Source organism: Salmo salar, chromosome 23, assembly GCF_965601325.2.
Source record: "Salmo salar chromosome 23, fSalSal1, whole genome shotgun sequence".
Classification (NCBI taxonomy): domain Eukaryota; kingdom Metazoa; phylum Chordata; class Actinopteri; order Salmoniformes; family Salmonidae; genus Salmo; species Salmo salar.
In genome coordinates this window covers 51,995,001-52,017,558 of record NC_138313.1, presented here as the reverse complement: position 1 = coordinate 52,017,558, position 22,558 = coordinate 51,995,001, and the positions used below count along the sequence as shown (strand labels likewise).

Sequence of the window (22,558 nt, the reverse complement as noted above, 5' to 3'; positions counted from 1 at the left end):
TGGGGTGGTAGATGTCTAGTCTCCATTATGGCTCTAATCTGATAGTGGTAGTGGGCTGGTAGATGTCTAGTCTCCATTATGTCTCTAATCTGATAGTGGTAGATGTCTCCATTATGGCTCTAATCTGATAGTGGTAGATGTCTCCATTATGGCTCTAATCTGATAGTGGTAGTGGGGTGGTAGATGTCTAGTCTCCATTATGGCTCTAATCTGATAGTGGTAGTGGGGTGGTAGATGTCTCCATTATGGCTCTAATCTGATAGTGGTAGTGGGGTGGTAGATGTCTAGTCTCCATTATGGCTCTAATCTGATAGTGGTAGTGGGCTGGTAGATGTCTAGTCTCCATTATGTCTCTAATCTGATAGTGGTAGATTCCTAGTGTCCCTTATGGCTCTAATCTGATAGTGGTAGTGGGGTGGTAGATGTCTCCATTATGGCTCTAATCTGATAGTGGTAGTGGGGTGATAGATGTCTAGTCTCCATTATGGCTCTAATCTGATAGTGGTAGTGGGGTGGTAGATGTCTCCATTATGGCTCTAATCTGATATTGGAAGTGGGTAGGTGCTTGTAGGTGTGTCCAAACTTTTGACTGGTACTGTACATCATTTACACAGTAACAGTACATACACCAGGGATAATTCTGGACATACAATTGCTGGTGTTATTACAGTATTTTATTACATTGTGTTAATCTGTTCCAAAATATTCCCATGTATAATAGACATGTACAGTATGTGATTGTATACAAATGTAAAGAAGGTTTGAAATGATTATGTTTTAGTCAGATGTTTTATCCGTTTTGGGCTCCTTGCGGTCAATTTGCAGTCTACAAATTATTGATAATTATGTTCCGCCCCCCCTGACCATCCCTCTATAAGAAAGAAAATCGTCTCGCGGCTGAATCTAGTTGATGGTCCCTGTCATACACCATAGATTTCCGTAACACTTAGTTCTGACACAGCAGTACAGAAGAGATAAAAAGCCATCGCCTCAGTACTGTCAGTTAGATTAGTGTTTTAGTAATGTAGTATTTTAGTAATGTAGTATTTTAATAATGTAGTATTTTAATAATGTAGTATTTAATAATGTAGTATTTAATAATGTAGTATTTTAATAATGTAGTATTTAATAATGTAGTATTTAATAATGTAGTATTTTAATAACGTAGAATGAACCAGTCCACCTAACATAGATCAGTATTTTAATAATGTAGTATTTTAATAACGTAGAATGAACCAGTCCACCTAACATAGATCAGTATTTTAATAATGTAGTATTTTAATAACATAGTATTTTAATAACGTAGTATTTTAATAATGTAGTATTTTAATAATGTAGTATTTTAGTAATGTAGTATTTTAGTAATGTAGTATTTTAATAATGTAGTATTTTAATAACGTAGTATTTTAGTAATGTAGTATTTTAATAATGTAGTATCAGAATGAACCAGTCCACCTAACATAGATCAGTATTTAATAATGTAGTATTTTAATAACATAGTATTTTAATAATGTAGTATTTTAATAACATAGTATTTTAATAATGTAGTATTTTAATAACGTAGTATTTTAATAATGTAGTATTTTAATAACGTAGTATTTAATAATGTAGTATTTTAATAACGTAGTATTTTAGTAATGTAGTATTTTAATAACGTAGTATTTTAATAACGTAGTATTTTAATAATGTAGTATCAGAATGAACCAGTCCAACTAACATAGATCAGTATTTTAATAATGTAGTATTTTAATAATGTAGTATTTTAATAACGTAGTATTTTAATAACGTAGTATTTTAATAATGTAGTATTTTAGTAATGTAGTATTTTAATAATGTAGTATCAGAATGAACCAGTCCAACTAACATAGATCAGCGTTTTAATAACGTAACCCTCTCTATGTCGTCAGGTATTACACATTCTATGATTGTATCACGTGTAGCTGACAGCCAATATGAACAGCTCTTCTAGGAAAGCATGTCACGTTTGTTTGCTCTTAACTGCTAAATATATGTATGTGACCAATCCAATTTGATTCGAACCGTCTTCTCTGGTCCACAGGTATTACCGCGGTGCCGTTGGGGCTCTTCTGGTCTACGACATCGCCAAACACCTGACCTATGAAAGCGTGGAGCGTTGGCTGAAGGAACTGAGAGACCACGCTGACAGCAACATCGTTATTATGCTGGTCGGCAACAAGAGTGACCTGCGTCACCTCAGGGCCGTGCCCACCGATGGGGCACGGGCGTTCGCAGGTCAGTACAGAACCAACCTGGACTGGTTTCAGATCCAATCTGGACTGGTTTTAGATCCAACCTGATCTGGTTTCAGATCCAACCTGGACTGGTTTCAGATCCAACCTGGACTGGTTTCAGAACCAACCTGGACTGGTTTCAGATGTATTTGTTCAGGTCAGTTCAGATCCAACCTGGACTGGTTTCAGATCCAACCTGGACTGGTTTCAGAACCAACCTGGACTGGTTTCAGATCCAACCTGGACTGGTTTCAGATCCAACCTGGTCTGGTTTCAGATGCAACCTGGACTGGTTTCAGATCCAACCTGGACTGGTTTCAGATCCAACCTGGTCTGGTTTCAGATCCAACCTGGACTGGTTTCAGAACCAACCTGGACTGGTTTCAGATGTATTTGTTCAGGTCAGTTCAGATCCAACCTGGACTGGTTTCAGATCCAACCTGGACTGGTTTCAGATCCAACCTGGACTGGTTTCAGCACCAACCTGGACTGGTTTCAGATCCAACCTGGTCTGGTTTCAGATCCAACCTGGACTGGTTTCAGAACCAACCTGGACTGGTTTCAGATGTATTTGTTCAGGTCAGTTCAGATCCAACCTGGACTGGTTTCAGATCCAACCTGGTCTGGTTTCAGATCCAACCTGGACTGGTTTCAGATCCAACCTGGACTGGTTTCAGATCCAACCTGGACTGGTTTCAGAACCAACCTGGACTGGTTTCAGATGTATTTGTTCAGGTCAGTTCAGATCCAACCTGGTCTGGTTTCAGATCCAAACTGGTCTGGTTTCAGATCCAAACTGGTCTGGTTTCAGATGCAACCTGGACTGGTTTCAGATCCAACCTGGACTGGTTTCAGATCCAACCTGGACTGGTTTCAGATCCAACCTGGACTGGTTTCAGATGTATTTGTTCAGGTCAGTTCAGATCCAACCTGGACTGGTTTCAGATCCAACCTGGTCTGGTTTCAGAACCAACCTGGACTGGTTTCAGATCCAACCTGGTCTGGTTTCAGATCCAACCTGGTCTGGTTTCAGATCCAAACTGGTCTGGTTTCAGATCCAAACTGGTCTGGTTTCAGATCCAACCTGGACTGGTTTCAGATCCAACCTGGACTGGTTTCAGATCCAACCTGGACTGGTTTCAGATCCAACCTGGACTGGTTTCAGATGCAACCTGGACTGGTTTCAGATCCAACCTGGATTGGTTTCAGCACCAACCTGGACTGGTTTCAGATCCAACCTGGACTGGTTTCAGCACCAACCTGGACTGGTTTCAGATCCAACCTGGATTGGTTTCAGCACCAACCTGGACTGGTTTCAGATCCAACCTGGACTGGTTTCAGCACCAACCTGGACTGGTTTCAGATCCAACCTGGACTGGTTTCAGCACCAACCTGGACTGGTTTCAGATCCAACCTGGACTGGTTTCAGATCCAACCTGGACTGGTTTCAGATCCAAACTGGTCTGGTTTCAGCACCAACCTGGTCTGGTTTCAGATCCAACTTGGACTGGTTTCAGATCCAACCTGGACTGGTTTCAGATCCAACCTGGACTGGTTTCAGCACCAACCTGGACTGGTTTCAGATCCAACCTGGACTGGTTTCAGCACCAACCTGGACTGGTTTCAGCACCAACCTGGACTGGTTTCAGATCCAACCTGGACTGGTTTCAGCACCAACCTGGTCTGGTTTCAGCACCAACCTGGACTGGTTTCAGATCCAACCTGGACTGGTTTCAGATCCAACCTGGTCTGGTTTCAGCACCAACCTGGACTGGTTTCAGATCCAACCTGGACTGGTTTCAGATCCAAACTGGTCTGGTTTCAGATCCAACCTGGACTGGTTTCAGATGCAACCTGGACTGGTTTCAGATCCAACCTGGACTGGTTTCAGATCCAACCTGGTCTGGTTTCAGCACCAACCTGGACTGGTTTCAGAACCAACCTGGACTGGTTTCAGATCCAACCTGGACTGGTTTCAGATCCAAACTGGACTGGTTTCAGAACCAACCTGGACTGGTTTCAGCACCAACCTGGACTGGTTTCAGATCCAACCTGGTCTGGTTTCAGATCCAACCTGGTCTGGTTTCAGCACCAACCTGGACTGGTTTCAGATCCAAACTGGTCTGGTTTCAGATCCAACCTGGACTGGTTTCAGATGCAACCTGGACTGGTTTCAGATCCAACCTGGACTGGTTTCAGCACCAACCTGGTCTGGTTTCAGAACCAACCTGGACTGGTTTCAGATGCAACCTGGACTGGTTTCAGAACCAACCTGGACTGGTTTCAGATCCAACCTGGACTGGTTTCAGATCCAACCTGGTCTGGTTTCAGATCCAACCTGGACTGGTTTCAGATCCAACCTGGACTGGTTTCAGATCCAACCTGGACTGGTTTCAGATCCAACCTGGACTGGTTTCAGATCCAACCTGGATTGGTTTCAGCACCAACCTGGACTGGTTTCAGAACCAACCTGGTCTGGTTTCAGATCCAACCTGGACTGGTTTCAGCACCAACCTGGTCTGGTTTCAGCACCAACCTGGACTGGTTTCAGAACCAACCTGGACTGGTTTCAGATGCAACCTGGACTGGTTTCAGATGCAACCTGGACTGGTTTCAGATCCAACCTGGTCTGGTTTCAGATCCAACCTGGACTGGTTTCAGATCCAACCTGGACTGGTTTCAGATCCAACCTGGACTGGTTTCAGATCCAACCTGGACTGGTTTCAGATCCAACCTGGTCTGGTTTCAGATCCAACCTGGACTGGTTTCAGATGTATTTGTTCAGGTCAGTTCAGGTTGCTTATTCACCTTTTGTAATGTCTCTGCGACGTCGCGGGGAGACCTTGACGCTGTGATGATTGACATGGTTTACCGTTTCCCTCTGTCCCTCAGAGAAGAACGGTTTGTCTTTCCTGGAGACTTCAGCCCTGGATTCTACTAACGTGGAGACATCCTTCCAGACCATTCTGACTGGTGAGTGGTCCTCTGTCTTGTCTGTGCATAGACTGTTTTCTATAAGGTTTAATACAGTCGTTATATTTTAAATGTTGTATTATGGCACAGGGTTTAACACGGGCCAGAGAATGAGGGACGACACCAGTGGTTGTGTGTTAGGGCGATCATCTCCGCCGAACTTCCTGAATAGCGAATCACAGCTGAGTTCCAGATGAGCTTCCTGAATACCGAATCACAGCTGAGTTCCAGATGAGCTTCCTGAATACCGAATCACAGCTGAGTTCCAGATGAACTTCCTGAATACCGAATCACAGCTGAGTTCCAGATAAACTTCCTGAATACCGAATCACAGCTGAGTTCCAGATGAACTTCCTGAATATCGAATCACAGCTGAGTTCCAGATGAACTTCCTGAATACCGAATCACAGCTGAGTTCCAGATGAACTTCCTGAATCCCGAATCACAGCTGAGTTCCAGATTAGATTCCTGAATCCCGAATCACAGCTGAGTTCCAGATGAGCTTCCTGAATACCGAATCACAGCTGAGTTCCAGATTAGATTCCTGAATCCCGAATCACAGCTGAGTTCCAGATGAGCTTCCTGAATACCGAATCACAGCTGAGTTCCAGATTAGATTCCTGAATCCCGAATCACAGCTGAGTTCCAGATTAGATTCCTGAATACCGAATCACAGCTGAGTTCCAGATTAGATTCCTGAATCCCGAATCACAGCTGAGTTCCAGATGAGCTTCCTGAATACCGAATCACAGCTGAGTTCCAGATGAACTTCCTGAATACCGAATCACAGCTGAGTTCCAGATTAGATTCCTGAATCCCGAATCACAGCTGAGTTCCAGATGAGCTTCCTGAATACCGAATCACAGCTGAGTTCCAGATTAGATTCCTGAATCCCGAATCACAGCTGAGTTCCAGATGAGCTTCCTGAATACCGAATCACAGCTGAGTTCCAGATGAACTTCCTGAATACCGAATCACAGCTGAGTTCCAGATGAACTTCCTGAATACCGAATCACAGCTGAGTTCCAGATGAACTTCCTGAATACCGAATCACAGCTGAGTTCCAGATGAGCTTCCTGAATACCGAATCACAGCTGAGTTCCAGATGAACTTCCTGAATACCGAATCACAGCTGAGTTCCAGATGAACTTCCTGAATACCGAATCACAGCTGAGTTCCAGATGAACTTCCTGAATACCGAATCACAGCTGAGTTCCAGATGAGCTTCCTGAATACCGAATCACAGCTGAGTTCCAGATGAACTTCCTGAATACCGAATCACAGCTGAGTTCCAGATGAACTTCCTGAATACCGAATCACAGCTGAGTTCCAGATGAACTTCCTGAATACCGAATCACAGCTGAGTTCCAGATGAGCTTCCTGAATACCGAATCACAGCTGAGTTCCAGATGAACTTCCTGAATACCGAATCACAGCTGAGTTCCAGATGAACTTCCTGAATACCGAATCACAGCTGAGTTCCAGATGAGCTTCCTGAATACCGAATCACAGCTGAGTTCCAGATGAGCTTCCTGAATACCGAATCACAGCTGAGTTCCAGATGAACTTCCTGAATACCGAATCACAGCTGAGTTCCAGATGAACTTCCTGAATACCGAATCACAGCTGAGTTCCAGATGAACTTCCTGAATACCGAATCACAGCTGAGTTCCAGATGAACTTCCTGAATACCGAATCACAGCTGAGTTCCAGATGAACTTCCTGAATACCGAATCACAGCTGAGTTCCAGATGAACTTCCTGAATACCGAATCACAGCTGAGTTCCAGATGAACTTCCTGAATACCGAATCACAGCTGAGTTCCAGATGAACTTCCTGAATACCGAATCACAGCTGAGTTCTAGATGAGCTTCCTGAATACTGAATCACAGCTGAGTTCCAGATGAGCTTCCTGAATACCGAATCACAGCTGAGTTCCAGATGAGCTTCCTGAATACCGAATCACAGCTGAGTTCCAGATGAACTTCCTGAATACCGAATCACAGCTGAGTTCCAGATGAACTTCCTGAATACCGAATCACAGCTGAGTTCCAGATGAACTTCCTGAATACCGAATCACAGCTGAGTTCCAGATGAACTTCCTGAATACCGAATCACAGCTGAGTTCCAGATGAACTTCCTGAATACCGAATCACAGCTGAGTTCCAGATGAGCTTCCTGAATACCGAATCACAGCTGATTTCCGGGAGCCAGATGATCTAACTAACTGGCCTTGATGAGGATTGACGTGAGGCTTCTCCTGGAGTCCACTTCCTCTAACAGACCTGACAGAACCAGCCCCAGAGTTCTTTCCTTAATCATCTTAACGAGATTCCTTCCATCCGATCTCCTCGCCTCTTTCTCAAAACTCAACTGGAGTAGATCGTCAGATGGGAGGGACCTTGGATCTTCTCCTGCGATACGATTGAGTGGAGTTGGTAATGAGGAATCAAGAAAAAGACACTGTTCTGCAGTGGATCAACTCCCTTCCTGTGGCCCCTGCCATGCCTGGACTAACACACACAGTGTAGTCAAATCAATGTTTCAAAGGGAACGCTTTCCGATTCAATCTGGTGATTGTGTTAGATCATTTCCTGTTTAAGCCGGGAGTAAAGTACTGCAGTAACATTGTAATCTCCCTCCTGTCTCTCTCTCCCTCCTGTCTCTCTCTCTCTCTCTCTCTCTCTCTCCCTCCTGTCTCTCTCTCTCTCTCTCCTGTCTTCCTCCTGTCTCTCTGTCTCTCCCTCTCTCACCCCCATCTGTCCCTCTCTCTCACTCACTCTCCCTCCTGTCTCTCTTCTCTTCCTCTCTCTCCTTCCACTCTCCCTCCTGTCTCTCTTCCTCTCTCTCCTTCCGGTCTCTCTTCTCTTCCTCTCTATCTCTCCTTCCGGTCTCTCTTCTCTTCCTCTCTCTCCCTCCTATCTTCCACATCCCCCCCCCCCCCCCCCTCCCTCCCTCCCTGCAGAAATCTACCGCATCGTGTCTCAGAAACAGATGTCAGACCGGCAAGACAACAACATGTCGCCAAGCAACAACGTGGTCAACATCCAGGTGCAGCCGACGGAGAATAAACCAAAGATGCAGTGTTGTCAGAGCATCTAACAGCATCACCTATACCACCTGCTACCCCCTTGACCCCCTTGACTCCCTTGACCCCAAACCCCCTTCTAAAAGACTGCTTTGGTCCTGTCTGTCTGAGACACAGCTGCATGGCCAGGCTCTATACTGAGACCCAGCTGCATGGCCAGGCTCTATACTGAGACACAGCTGCACGGCCAGGCTCTATACTGAGACCCAGCTGCATGGCCAGGCTCTATACTGAGACCCAGCTGCATGGCCAGGCTCTATACTGAGACACAGCTGCATGGCCAGGCTCTATACTGAGACCCAGCTGCATGGCCAGGCTCTATACTGAGACCCAGCTGCATGGCCAGGCTCTATACTGAGACCCAGCTGCATGGCCAGGCTCTATACTGAGACCCAGTTGCATGGCCAGGCTCTATACTGAGACCCAGCTGCATGGCCAGGCTCTATACTGAGACCCAGCTGCATGGCCAGGCTCTATACTGAGACCCAGCTGCATGGCCAGGCTCTATACTGAGACCCAGCTGCATGGCCAGGCTCTATACTGAGACCCAGTTGCATGGCCAGGCTCTATACTGAGACCCAGCTGCATGGCCAGGCTCTATACTGAGACCCAGCTGCATGGCCAGGCTCTATACTGAGACCCAGCTGCATGGCCAGGCTCTATACTGAGACACAGCTGCATGGCCAGGCTCTATACTGAGACACAGCTGCATGGCCAGGCTCTATACTGAGACCCAGCTGCATGGCCAGGCTCTATACTGAGACCCAGCTGCATGGCCAGGCTCTATACTGAGACCCAGTTGCATGGCCAGGCTCTATACTGAGACCCAGCTGCATGGCCAGGCTCTATACTGAGACCCAGCTGCATGGCCAGGCTCTATACTGAGACCCAGCTGCATGGCCAGGCTCTATACTGAGACCCAGCTGCATGGCCAGGCTCTATACTGAGACACAGCTGCATGGCCAGGCTCTATACTGAGACCCAGCTGCATGGCCAGGCTCTATACTGAGACCCAGCTGCATGGCCAGGCTCTATACTGAGACCCAGCTGCATGGCCAGGCTCTATACTGAGACCCAGTTGCATGGCCAGGCTCTATACTGAGACCCAGCTGCATGGCCAGGCTCTATACTGAGACCCAGCTGCATGGCCAGGCTCTATACTGAGACCCAGCTGCATGGCCAGGCTCTATACTGAGACCCAGCTGCATGGCCAGGCTCTATACTGAGACCCAGCTGCATGGCCAGGCTCTATACTGAGACCCAGCTGCATGGCCAGGCTCTATACTGAGACCCAGCTGCATGGCCAGGCTCTATACTGAGACCCAGCTGCATGGCCAGGCTCTATACTCAGTCAGGACTATACAGCTGTGTCCGATCCCATTGGTTCCTTAAGGATCCCCAGTCAGGACTATACAGCTGTGTCCGATCCCATTGGTTCCTTAAGGATCCCCAGTCAGGACTATACAGCTGTGTCTGAACCCATTGGTTCCTTAAGGATCCCCAGTCAGGACTATACAGCTGTGTCCGATCCCATTGGTTCCTTAAGGATCCCCAGTCAGGACTATACAGCTGTGTCCGATCCCATTGGTTCCTTAAGGATCCCCAGTCAGGACTATACAGCTGTGTCTGAACCCATTGGTTCCTTAAGGAACCCCAGTCAGGACTATACAGCTGTGTCCGATCCCATTGGTTCCTTAAGGATCCCCAGTCAGGACTATACAGCTGTGTCCGATCCCATTGGTTCCTTAAGGATCCCCAGTCAGGACTATACAGCTGTGTCTGAACCCATTGGTTCCTTAAGGATCCCCAGTCAGGACTATACAGCTGTGTCCGATCCCATTGGTTCCTTAAGGATCCCCAGTCAGGACTATACAGCTGTGTCCGATCCCATTGGTTCCTTAAGGATCCCCAGTCAGGACTATACAGCTGTGTCCGATCCCATTGGTTCCTTAAGGATCCCCAGTCAGGACTATACAGCTGTGTCCGATCCCATTGGTTCCTTAAGGATCCCCAGTCAGGACTATACAGCTGTGTCCGATCCCATTGGTTCCTTAAGGATCCCCAGTCAGGACTATACAGCTGTGTCCGATCCCATTGGTTCCTTAAGGATCCCCAGTCAGGACTATACAGCTGTGTCCGATCCCATTGGTTCCTTAAGGATCCCCAGTCAGGACTATACAGCTGTGTCCGATCCCATTGGTTCCTTAAGGATCCCCAGTCAGGACTATACAGCTGTGTCCGATCCCATTGGTTCCTTAAGGATCCCCAGTCAGGACTATACAGCTGTGTCCGATCCCATTGGTTCCTTAAGGATCCCCAGTCAGGACTATACAGCTGTGTCCGATCCCATTGGTTCCTTAAGGATCCCCAGTCAGGACTATACAGCTGTGTCCGATCCCATTGGTTCCTTAAGGATCTATATATAGCAACGTTTTAATAATCAGACAAACGCTGGACGAATCTTCACAGAAATGTCTTAATATATGATTTACATTTTTTTTTTATTATTATTATTTTTTTTATGTGTTATTTTATTAAATAATTTGAGGTTTGTTTTGTTCACCTGTAAGCTTCAAATTGACTGCACTGTACTCTCATTACCCTGGCTGGCTGTTGTGAATCCCAAATGGCACCCTATTCCCTGATATAGTGCACTACTATTAACCAGAGCCCTTACCCTAACCAGAAGTAGTGCACTATAAAAGGAATAGCTTAAGGGACCATTTGGGAGCCTGGTGGTGTGCTGCATAACTAGATGATGTCCTCTCGCTGTGGTAGTAATGCTATAATGCTAATGGTGATAGGCTAGGGATCAGTGGTAGTAATGCTAATGATCATAGGCTAGGGATCAGTGGTAGTAATGCTAATGGTGATAGGCTAGGGATCAGTGTTTAGTAATGCTATAATGCTAATGGTGATAGGCTAGGGATCAGTGTTTAGTAATGCTATAATGCTAATGGTGATAGGCTAGGGATCAGTGGTAGTAATGCTAATGATGATAGGCTAGGGATCAGTGGTAGTAATGCTAATGATGATAGGCTAGGGATCAGTGGTAGTAATGCTATAATGCTAATGATGATAGGCTAGGGATCAGTGGTAGTAATGCTAATGATGATAGGCTAGAGATCAGTGTTTAGTAATGCTATAATGCTAATGATGATAGGCTAGGGATCAGTGGTAGTAATGCTAATGTTGATAGGCTAGGGATCAGTGGTAGTAATGCTAATGATGATAGGCTAGGGATCAGTGGTAGTAATGCTATAATGCTAATGATGATAGGCTAGGGATCAGTGGTAGTAATGCTATAATGCTAATGATGATAGGCTAGGGATCAGTGGTAGTAATGCTAATGATGATAGGCTAGGGATCAGTGGTAGTAATGCTATAATGCTAATGATGATAGGCTAGGGATCAGTGGTAGTAATGCTAATGGTGATAGGCTAGAGATCAGTGTTTAGTAATGCTATAATGCCAATGATGATAGGCTAGGGATCAGTGGTAGTAATGCTAATGATGATAGGCTAGGGATCAGTGGTAGTAATGCTAATGATGATAGGCTAGGGATCAGTGGTAGTAATGCTATAATGCTAATGATGATAGTCTAGGGATCAGTGGTAGTAATGCTAATGATGAAAGGCTAGGGATCAGTGGTAGTAATGCTATAATGCTAATGATGATAGGCTAGGGATCAGTGGTAGTAATGCTAATGGTGATAGGCTAGAGATCAGTGTTTAGTAATGCTATAATGCTAATGATGATAGGCTAGGGATCAGTGGTAGTAATGCTAATGATGATAGGCTAGGGATCAGTGGTAGTAATGCTAATGATGATAGGCTAGGGATCAGTGGTAGTAATGCTATAATGCTAATGATGATAGGCTAGGGATCAGTGGTAGTAATGCTATAATGCTAATGATGATAGGCTAGGGATCAGTGGTAGTAATGCTAATGATGATAGGCTAGGGATCAGTGGTAGTAATGCTATAATGCTAATGATGATAGGCTAGGGATCAGTGGTAGTAATGCTAATGGTGATAGGCTAGAGATCAGTGTTTAGTAATGCTATAATGCCAATGATGATAGGCTAGGGATCAGTGGTAGTAATGCTAATGATGATAGGCTAGGGATCTGTGGTAGTAATGCTAATGATGATAGGCTAGGGATCAGTGGTAGTAATGCTATAATGCTAATGATGATAGGCTAGGGATCAGTGGTAGTAATGCTAATGATGAAAGGCTAGGGATCAGTGGTAGTAATGCTATAATGCTAATGATGATAGGCTAGGGATCAGTGGTAGTAATGCTAATGGTGATAGGCTAGAGATCAGTGTTTAGTAATGCTATAATGCTAATGATGATAGGCTAGGGATCGGTGGTAGTAATGCTAATGATGATAGGCTAGAGATCAGTGTTTAGTAATGCTATAATGCTAATGTTGATAGGCTAGGGATCGGTGGTAGTAATGCTAATGATGATAGGCTAGGGATCAGTGGTAGTAATGCTAATGATGATAGGCTAGGGATCAGTGCTCTACATAGACAACAATATCCAAGTAATCTAATATTTACAATTAAAAGGGTTGCATAATTCCTGAAACGTTCAAACTACATTTCCAAGGTTTTTCATCCTCCAGCACTGAGATTCATGATCCATTTTTGGTGTTCTGAAATAGCATGTAGCTGTATAACCCCTATCTGAGCTGTGAAGCACTTTCCTTTGTGTTGATAGATGGTGGATGGTGGCAGACCGTCTCGTCGCCACTAGTCTTTGACGCCTAGCGTGGTCCTGAGTCCTGAGTCCCAGCTCTGTTTGTCGTCGTCTTGCCAACTCTCATGTGATTTATAGGAGTTGCTAAGACGGCACAAACGGACGTGGGACCAGGATGAGCATGGTTCACCTTGGTGTCAAGGGGTCAACTAATCAAGTCCAAGTAATGGCACATACATAACCACTGTCTGGAGAGACCTGACTACAGCTAGACTCATAACGCAGTGCCTGTTCAGACTGATTCATTAGAGACTGATTCATTAGAGACTGATTCATTAGAGACTGATTCATTAGAGACTGATTCATTAGAGCTAGACTCATAACGCAGTGCCTGTTCAGACTGATTCATTAGAGACTGATTCATTAGAGCTAGACTCATAACGCAGTGCCTGTTCAGACTGATTCATTAGAGACTGATTCATTAGAGACTGATTCATTAGAGACTGATTCATTAGAGCTAGACTCATAACGCAGTGCCTGTTCAGACTGATTCATTAGAGACTGATTCATTAGAGACTGATTCATTAGAGACTGATTCATTAGAGCTAGACTCATAACGCAGTGCCTGTTCAGACTGATTCATTAGAGACTGATTCATTAGAGACTGATTCATTAGAGCTAGACTCATAACGCAGTGCCTGTTCAGACTGATTCATTAGAGACTGATTCATTAGAGACTGATTCATTAGAGACTGATTCATTAGAGACTGATTCATTAGAGCTAGACTCATAACGCAGTGCCTGTTCAGACTGATTCATTAGAGACTGATTCATTAGAGACTGATTCATTAGAGCTAGACTCATAACGCAGTGCCTGTTCAGACTGATTCATTAGAGACTGATTCATTAGAGACTGATTCATTAGAGACGGATTCATTAGAGACTGATTCATTAGAGACTGATTCATTAGAGACTGATTCATTAGAGACTGACTCATAACACAGTGCCTGTTCAGATTGATTCATTCATTAGACTGTTTTGTTTGAAACAACATGTTTATGCCAGGGTTGGCGTCAATTCAGGAAGTTAACTGAGATTTCAATTCAAAATCCTATTCTCTTTATTGCTTTTCAATGAGGAAAATGTGGAATTGGAATTTGGTTTACTTTCTGAATTGACTGATATTGAAATGGAATTGACCCCCAACCCTGCTTTCTGCTAATCCTAAAACATGGTTTATGGTTAGCAGAAAGAGAGAGTACCGAGTCGTGCCTAATGCTTTGAGTACTGACTTGTTTCGGGGCTTAATGGTTTGAGTACTGAGTAGTGACTTGTTTCAGGGCTTAATGCTTTGAGTACTGAGTAGTGACTTGTTTCAGGGCTTAATGCTTTCAGTAGTGACTTGTTTCGGGGCTTATTGCTTTGACTACTGACTTGTTTCGGGGCTTAATGCTTTGAGTACTCAGCAGTGACTTGTTTCGGAGCTTAATGCTTTGAGTAGTGACTTGTTTCGGGGCTTAATGCTTTGAGTAGTGACTTGTTTCAGGGCTTAATGCTTTGAGTAGTGACTTGTTTCGGGGCTTAATCCTTTGAGTACTGAGTAGTGACTTGTTTCAGGGCTTAATGCTTTGAGTAGTGACTTGTTTCGGGGCTTAATGCTTTGAGTAGTGACTTGTTTCGGGGCTTAATGCTTTGAGTAGTGACTTGTTTCGGGGCTTAATGCTTTGAGTAGTTACTTGTTTCGGGGCTTAATGCTTTGAGTAGTGACTTGTTTCGGGGCTTAATGCTTTGAGTACTGAGTAGTGACTTGTTTCAGGGCTTAATGCTTTGAGTAGTGACTTGTTTCGGGGCTTAATGCTTTGAGTACTGAGTAGTGACTTGTTTCAGGGCTTAATGCTTTGAGTAGTGACTTGTTTCGGGGCTTAATGCTTTGAGTAGTGACTTGTTTCAGGGCTTAATGCTTTGAGTAGTGACTTGTTTCGGGGCTTAATGCTTTGAGTACTGAGTAGTGACTTGTTTCAGGGCTTAATGCTTTGAGTAGTGACTTGTTTCGGGGCTTAATGCTTTGAGTAGTGACTTGTTTCGGGGCTTAATGCTTTGAGTACTGAGTAGTGACTTGTTTCAGGGCTTAATGCTTTGAGTAGTGACTTGTTTCAGGGCTTAATGCTTTGAGTAGTGACTTGTTTCGGGGCTTAATGCTTTGAGTAGTGACTTGTTTCGGGGCTTAATGCTTTGAGTAGTGACTTGTTTCAGGGCTTAATGCTTTGAGTAGTGACTTGTTTCGGGGCTTAATGCTTTGAGTAGTGACTTGTTTCGGGGCTTAATGCTTTGAGTAGTGACTTGTTTCGGGGCTTAATGCTTTGAGCAGTGACTTGTTTCGGGGCTTAATGCTTTGAGTAGTGACTTGTTTCGGGGCTTAATGCTTTGAGTAGTGACTTGTTTCAGGGCTTAATGCTTTGAGTAGTGACTTGTTTCGGGGCTTAATGCTTTGAGTAGTGACTTGTTTCGGGGCTTAATGCTTTGAGTAGTGACTTGTTTCGGGGCTTAATGCTTTGAGTAGTGACTTGTTTCGGGGCTTAATGCTTTGAGTACTGAGTAGTGACTTGTTTCGGGGCTTAATGCTTTGAGTAGTGACTTGTTTCAGGGCTTAATGCTTTGAGTAGTGACTTGTTTCGGGGCTTAATGCTTTGAGTAGTGACTTGTTTCGGGGCTTAATGCTTTGAGTACTGAGTAGTGACTTGTTTCGGGGCTTAATGCTTTGAGTAGTGACTTGTTTCAGGGCTTAATGCTTTGAGTAGTGACTTGTTTCAGGGCTTAATGCTTTGAGTAGTGACTTGTTTCAGGGCTTAATGCTTTGAGCAGTGACTTGTTTCGGGGCTTAATGCTTTGAGTAGTGACTTGTTTCGGGGCTTAATGCTTTGAGTAGTGACTTGTTTCGGGCTTAATGCTTTGAGTAGTGACTTGTTTCGGGGCTTAATGCTTTGAGTAGTGACTTGTTTCGGGGCTTAATGCTTTGAGTAGTGACTTGTTTCGGGGCTTAATGCTTTGAGTAGTGACTTGTTTCGGGGCTTAATGCTTTGAGTAGTGACTTGTTTCGGGGCTTAATGCTTTGAGTAGTGACTCGTTTCAGTGCCTTTATTGTAGAATGACTTGTTGGTTGGTCTGTAGATTGTTTTCAGATGCCACCTCCCCTTCTCTTCAAGCCCAGCTCTCCTATCTCTCAGAGTTTGTGGACAGGACAGGTTCCTACCCTTTTTAAAATGTACGTGTGATCAGGGTGGTTGGCAGGTAGCCAAGGAGCGCTGCAGTTTCCCCCAAGCAACTCGTGTCAAGCAGATCACACAATTTACCACGGCCTACAGCAGGACTGGTCTACAGGGTAATAGTAGTGTGGGTAGGAGCCAGTGTCTGGAGTTAGACCAGATTAATAACCCACTGTCTGGAGTTAGACCAGATTAACAGCGTTAATAACCCACTGTCTGGAGTTAGACCAGATAACGGCATTAATAACCCATCTGGAATTAGACCAGATTAATAACCCACTGTCTGGAGTTAGACCAGATTAACGGCGTTAATAACCCATCTGGAATTAGACCAGATTAACAGCGTTAATAACCCACTGTCTGGAGTTAGACCAGATTAACGGCATTAATAACCCACTGTCTGGAGTTAGACCAGATAACGGCATTAATAACCCATCTGGAATTAGACCAGATTAATAACCCACTGTCTGGAGTTAGACCAGATTAACGGCGTTAATAACCCATCTGGAATTAGACCAGATTAACGGCATTAATAACCCACTGTCTGGAATTAGACCAGATTAACGTCATTAATAACCCACTGTCTGGAGTTAGACCAGATTAATAACCCACTGTCTGGAATTAGACCAGATTAACGTCATTAATAACCCACTGTCTGGAGTTAGACCAGATTAACAACCCACTGTCTGGAGTTAGACCAGATTAACGTCATTAATAACCCACTGTCTGGAGTTAGACCAGATTAACGGCGTTAATAACCCACTGTCTGGAGTTAGACCAGATTAACGTCATTAATAACCCACTGTCTGGGGTTAGACCAGATTAATAACCCACTGTCTGGAGTTAGACCAGATTAACGTCATTAATAACCCACTGTCTGGGGTTAGACCAGATTAATATCCCACTGTCTGGAGTTAGACCAGATTAACGACATTAATAACCCACTGTCTGGGGTTAGACCAGATTAACATCATTAATAACCCACTGTCTGGAGTAAAACCAGATTAACGTCATTAATAACCCACTGTCTGGGGTTAGACCAGATTAACGTCATTAATATGCCTCTGTCTGGAGTTAGACCTTAGACCAGATTAACAACCCACTGTCTGGAGTTAGACCAGATTAACGCCATTAATAACCCACTGTCTGGAGTTAGACCAGATTAACGTCATTAATAACCCACTGTCTGGAGTTAGACCAGATTAACGTCATTAATAACCCACTGTCTGGAGTTAGACCAGATTAACGTCATTAATAACCCACTGTCTGGGGTTAGACCAGATTAACAACCCACTGTCTGGAGTTAGACCAGATTAACGGCGTTAATAACCCATCTGGAGTTAGACCAGATTAATATCCCACTGTCTGGAGTTAGACCAGATTAACGTCATTAATAACCCACTGTCTGGAGTTAGACCAGATTAACGTCATTAATAACCCATCTGGAATTAGACCAGATTAACAACCCACTGTCTGGAGTTAGACCAGATTAACGTCATTAATAACCCATCTGGAGTTAGACCAGATTAACGTCATTAATAACCCACTGTCTGGAGTTAGACCAGATTAACGTCATTAATAACCCACTGTCTGGAGTTAGACCAGATTAACGTCATTAATAACCCACTGTCTGGGGTTAGACCAGATTAATAACCCACTGTCTGGAGTTAGACCAGATTAATAACCCACTGTCTGGAGTTAGACCAGATTAACGTCATTAATAACCCACTGTCTGGAGTTAGACCAGATTAATAACCCACTGTCTGGAGTTAGACCAGATTAACGGCGTTAATAACCCACTGTCTGGAGTTAGACCAGATTAACAACCCACTGTCTGGAGTTAGACCAGATTAACGTCATTAATAACCCACTGTCTGGAGTTAGACCAGATTAACGCCATTAATAACCCACTGTCTGGAGTTAGACCAGATTAACGTCATTAATAACCCACTGTCTGGAGTTAGACCAGATTAACGTCATTAAAAACCCACTTCACATAAAATAGTGTCTGTTTTGCACTGAATTTTAAAACAACCCATTTATCAAACGGATAGCGTTAGAAATTAGTCTGCACTGCTTCCGTGATAATGAATGACAAATTAGCATGCTGTTATTGATATGCTATTATGGACCACCACCATGACTGGTAACATGAACGACCTGAATGTTTAGGCTTCTGACACATTTACCTGTCCTGGAATGACTGCAGCCTTGTATCGTACTGTGATGACCTGGGATGTGTTCATTAGGGACGAAACAGAAGAAACCTGATTTAAAACTACCTGCACTAGTAGTCCAATAACAAACACTAATGTATATTTTTCCTGTTGTTAAAACATTTTTTGCTACGGTGTGGCCTACTGAACACTAACCCTTCTTTTTTTAAGAGGTCAAATGGCACATAGGGGTTGAAAGTAGTGCACTTTTTTATTAGTGGATAGGTTGCCAGTTGGGACACTGGTCCCTGTGTGTGTGTCTGGCAGGGATGTTACGGTTACAGAAGGCTGTGTCACAAAGGGCATCCTATTCTCTATGTAATACACTGCTTTGGATCAGGCTAGCTTTAGCTTTGGATCAGGCTAGCTTTAGCTTTGGAGCAGGCTAGCTTTAGCTTTGGATCAGGCTAGCTTTAGCTTTGGAGCAGGCTAGCTTTAGCTTTGGAGCAGGCTAGCTTTAGCTTTGGATCAGGCTAGCTTTAGCTTTTTAGCAGGCTAGCTTTAGCTTTGGAGCAGGCTAGCTTTAGCTTTGGAGCAGGCTAGCTTTAGCTTTGGAGCAGGCTAGCTTTAGCTTTGGAACAGGCTAGCTTTAGCTTTTGAGCAGGCTAGCTTTAGCTTTTGAGCAGGCTAGCTTTAGCTTTGGAGCAGGCTAGCTTTAGCTTTGGAGCAGGCTAGCTTTAGCTTTTGAGCAGGCTAGCTTTAGCTTTGGAGCAGGCTAGCTTTAGCTTTGGATCAGGCTAGCTTTAGCTTTTGAGCAGGCTAGCTTTAGCTTTTGAGCAGGCTAGCTTTAGCTTTTGAGCAGGCTAGCTTTAGCTTTGGATCAGGCTAGCTTTAGCTTTTTAGCAGGCTAGCTTTAGCTTTGGAGCAGGCTAGCTTTAGCTTTGGAGCAGGCTAGCTTTAGCTTTTGAGCAGGCTAGCTTTAGCTTTGGAGCAGGCTAGCTTTAGCTTTGGAGCAGGCTAGCTTTAGCTTTTGAGCAGGCTAGCTTTAGCTTTGGAGCAGGCTAGCTTTAGCTTTGGATCAGGCTAGCTTTAGCTTTTGAGCAGGCTAGCTTTAGCTTTTGAGCAGGCTAGCTTTAGCTTTGGATCAGGCTAGCTTCAGCTTTTTAGCAGGCTAGCTTTAGCTTTGGAGCAGGCTAGCTTTAGCTTTGGAGCAGGCTAGCTTTAGCTTTGGAACAGGCTAGCTTTAGCTTTTGAGCAGGCTAGCTTTAGCTTTTGAGCAGGCTAGCTTTAGCTTTGGATCAGGCTAGCTTTAGCTTTTGAGCAGGCTAGCTTTAGCTTTGGAGCAGGCTAGCTTTAGCTTTGGAGCAGGCTAGCTTTAGCTTTGGAGCAGGCTAGCTTTAGCTTTGGAGCAGGCTAGCTTTAGCTTTTGAGCAGGCTAGCTTTAGCTTTGGATCAGGCTAGCTTTAGCTTTGGAGCAGGCTAGCTTTAGCTTTGGAGCAGGCTAGCTTTAGCTTTTGAGCAGGCTAGCTTTAGCTTTGGAGCAGGCTAGCTTTAGCTTTGGATCAGGCTAGCTTTAGCTTTGGAGCAGGCTAGCTTTAGCTTTGGAGCAGGCTAGCTTTAGCTTTGGAGCAGGCTAGCTTTAGCTTTGGAACAGGCTAGCTTTAGCTTTGGAACAGGCTAGCTTTAGCTTTGGAACAGGCTAGCTTTGCTCGGTTTATGTAGTCCCCTTAACTATTGCTGTTGTGTGATTTTTTTTTTTTTTAACGTCAATGATCTTTCACTTTATGCGTCCTCGGCACCACTGTTTTTATTTTTTCATTCATGCTGTACTGTGATTTTGTTGTTGTTATTGTTATTTGTTATTTGTTTTGTTTATAATGAAACTGTTCTCTCTGTCCACTAATTACAATTAATAAATAAACTTACCTCTGAGTTTAAAGGTCTCATCCACTTCGTAAAGTCATACCTTATTTTTGAAAAAATAATCTCACCACATCTGTGATGGAAACAGGAAGTGTCGGTACAATTTTATAAATGCCCACAGATCATTTGTTTGTTCGACATCGTGGGATAACAAGACCAGAGTACTTAACAAAACACTTTTTGTGACAAAATTATCTGTACAGTTAAAACACTCAATTTTTTTTTTTATTCAGTACATGAAAAATTAAAACAAAAATTACATTTTGTGCACATTGCATCATCACACACTGATTTTTTTTTAAATTTATTTATCTGCAACAAGTCTGTTTGGTGGAAAAATGCACAATGTTCACATTTAAAAACCTGTCGCCAATTGGATGGAAACCTGTTTGTCTAATCTTAATCTGATACCCCAAAAATATAAATGTCCAGTATGTTATTTGCATGTCTTGCATGGTTTTAGGAACTAGGCTACACGTCTATGGTGAATATATTATCATGACGGCAGCATTTAATTAGTCATTTATATACTAAAACGTCAAGTAGAATGTAGATAACAGCAATGTCAAGTAAAGCTTCTATTTAAGAATAAGTCAGTCATATTATCAACATATGGCTGGAGATAATGACATACTGTCCTATTACTGATCAATACACTGGCTGGAGATAATGTTCTACTGTCCTATTACTGATCAATACACTGGCTGGAGATAATGACATACTGTCCTATTACTGATCAATACACTGGCTGGAGATAATGACCTACTGTCCTATTACTGATCAATACACTGGCTGGAGATAATGACATACTGTCCCTATTACTGATCAATACACTGGCTGGAGATAATGACCAACTGTCCTATTACTGATCAATACATCTGGCTGGAGATAATAACATACTGTCCTATTACTGATCAATACACTGGCTGGAGATAATGAAATACTGTCCTATTACTGATCAACACACTGGCTGGAGATAATGACATACTGTCCTATTATTGATCAACACTGGCTGGAGATAATGACATACTGTCCTATTACTGATCAACACTGGCTGGAGATAATGACATACTGTCCTATTACTGATCAATACACTGGCTGGAGATAATGTTCTACTGTCCTATTACTGATCAATACACTGGCTGGAGATAATGTCATACTGTCCTATTACTGATCAACACACTGGCTGGAGATAATGACATACTGTCCTATTACTGATCAATACACTGGCTGGAGATAATGTTCTACTGTCCTATTACTGATCAATACATCTGGCTGGAGATAATGTCATACTGTCCTATTACTGATCAATACACTGGCTGGAGATAATGTCATACTGTCCTATTACTGATCAATACACTGGCTGGAGATAATGTTCTACTGTCCTATTACTGATCAACACTGGCTGGAGATAATGACATACTGTCCTATTACTGATCAATACACTGGCTGGAGATAATGTTCTACTGTCCTATTACTGATCAATACACTGGCTGGAGATAATGTCATACTGTCCTATTACTGATCAACACTGGCTGGAGATAATGACATACTGTCCTATTACTGATCAATACACTGGCTGGAGATAATGTTCTACTGTCCTATTACTGATCAATACACTGGCTGGAGATAATGTCATACTGTCCTATTACTAAAATTCTGTCTGTGGCTGAGTCCCAAATAGCTGAGTCCCAAATGTCCTATTTAGTGCACTACTATGTATCCATATGGGCCCTGGTTGAACACTACAAAGGGAATCGTCATCTGGACCCAGTTTTTCCTAAACATTTCATCCTGATTTATTAAATGATCCTGTGTTAAATTCTGCTCCCCTTTTCAGATGGATCCAATTGTTAAGAGAACATTTTACAAAATATCAAACATACATCATATACTACAACAAAGACCATATTATATAATCCTATGACATTTGGGCAAAAATATTGTCTTTTGTAAAAATGAATTGTGGATGTCGCTCCTTAGTTGATCCGTGTATGTGATCTCTGGTCTCCCCTTTTAGCTGGTACTGTACAGTGGACCGCCAGGCCCCAGTTTTTCAAAAGTGATCTGATCGGATAGGGATAAACGCATAGAAATATAACAAATAGAACGGGCGTCCCCATTCAAGTCAACGATACGGCTGTTCTATTCATTCTATTTCTATGCATTTTATCTTACCCGATCAGATAACTTTAGAA

At 43.6% G+C, this 22,558-nt stretch overlaps 1 protein-coding gene across 3 annotated transcripts in view; it reads left to right on the top strand.

Annotated features, from left to right (window-relative positions):
• Positions 1-20,383, top strand: part of LOC106596168 (ras-related protein Rab-11A) — a 35,011-nt gene extending 14,628 nt beyond the window's left edge. Inside the window, exons 3-6 of one of the 3 annotated variants that reach the window (XR_014382377.1) lie at positions 2,060-2,253; positions 5,145-5,225; positions 8,191-16,772; positions 16,952-20,383. Coding sequence is in view for 1 of the 3 variants with exons in the window: in XM_045706118.2 (XP_045562074.1) it covers positions 2,060-2,253; positions 5,145-5,225; positions 8,191-8,327 (412 nt within the window). In the remaining 2 variants the exon portion in view is untranslated. Of the gene's footprint in view, positions 1-2,059; positions 2,254-5,144; positions 5,226-8,190 lie in introns of all 3 variants that reach the window. The other 2 variants (XR_014382376.1, XM_045706118.2) reach the window with 2 other exon arrangements.
• The last annotated feature ends 2,175 nt before the right edge of the window (positions 20,384-22,558 follow it).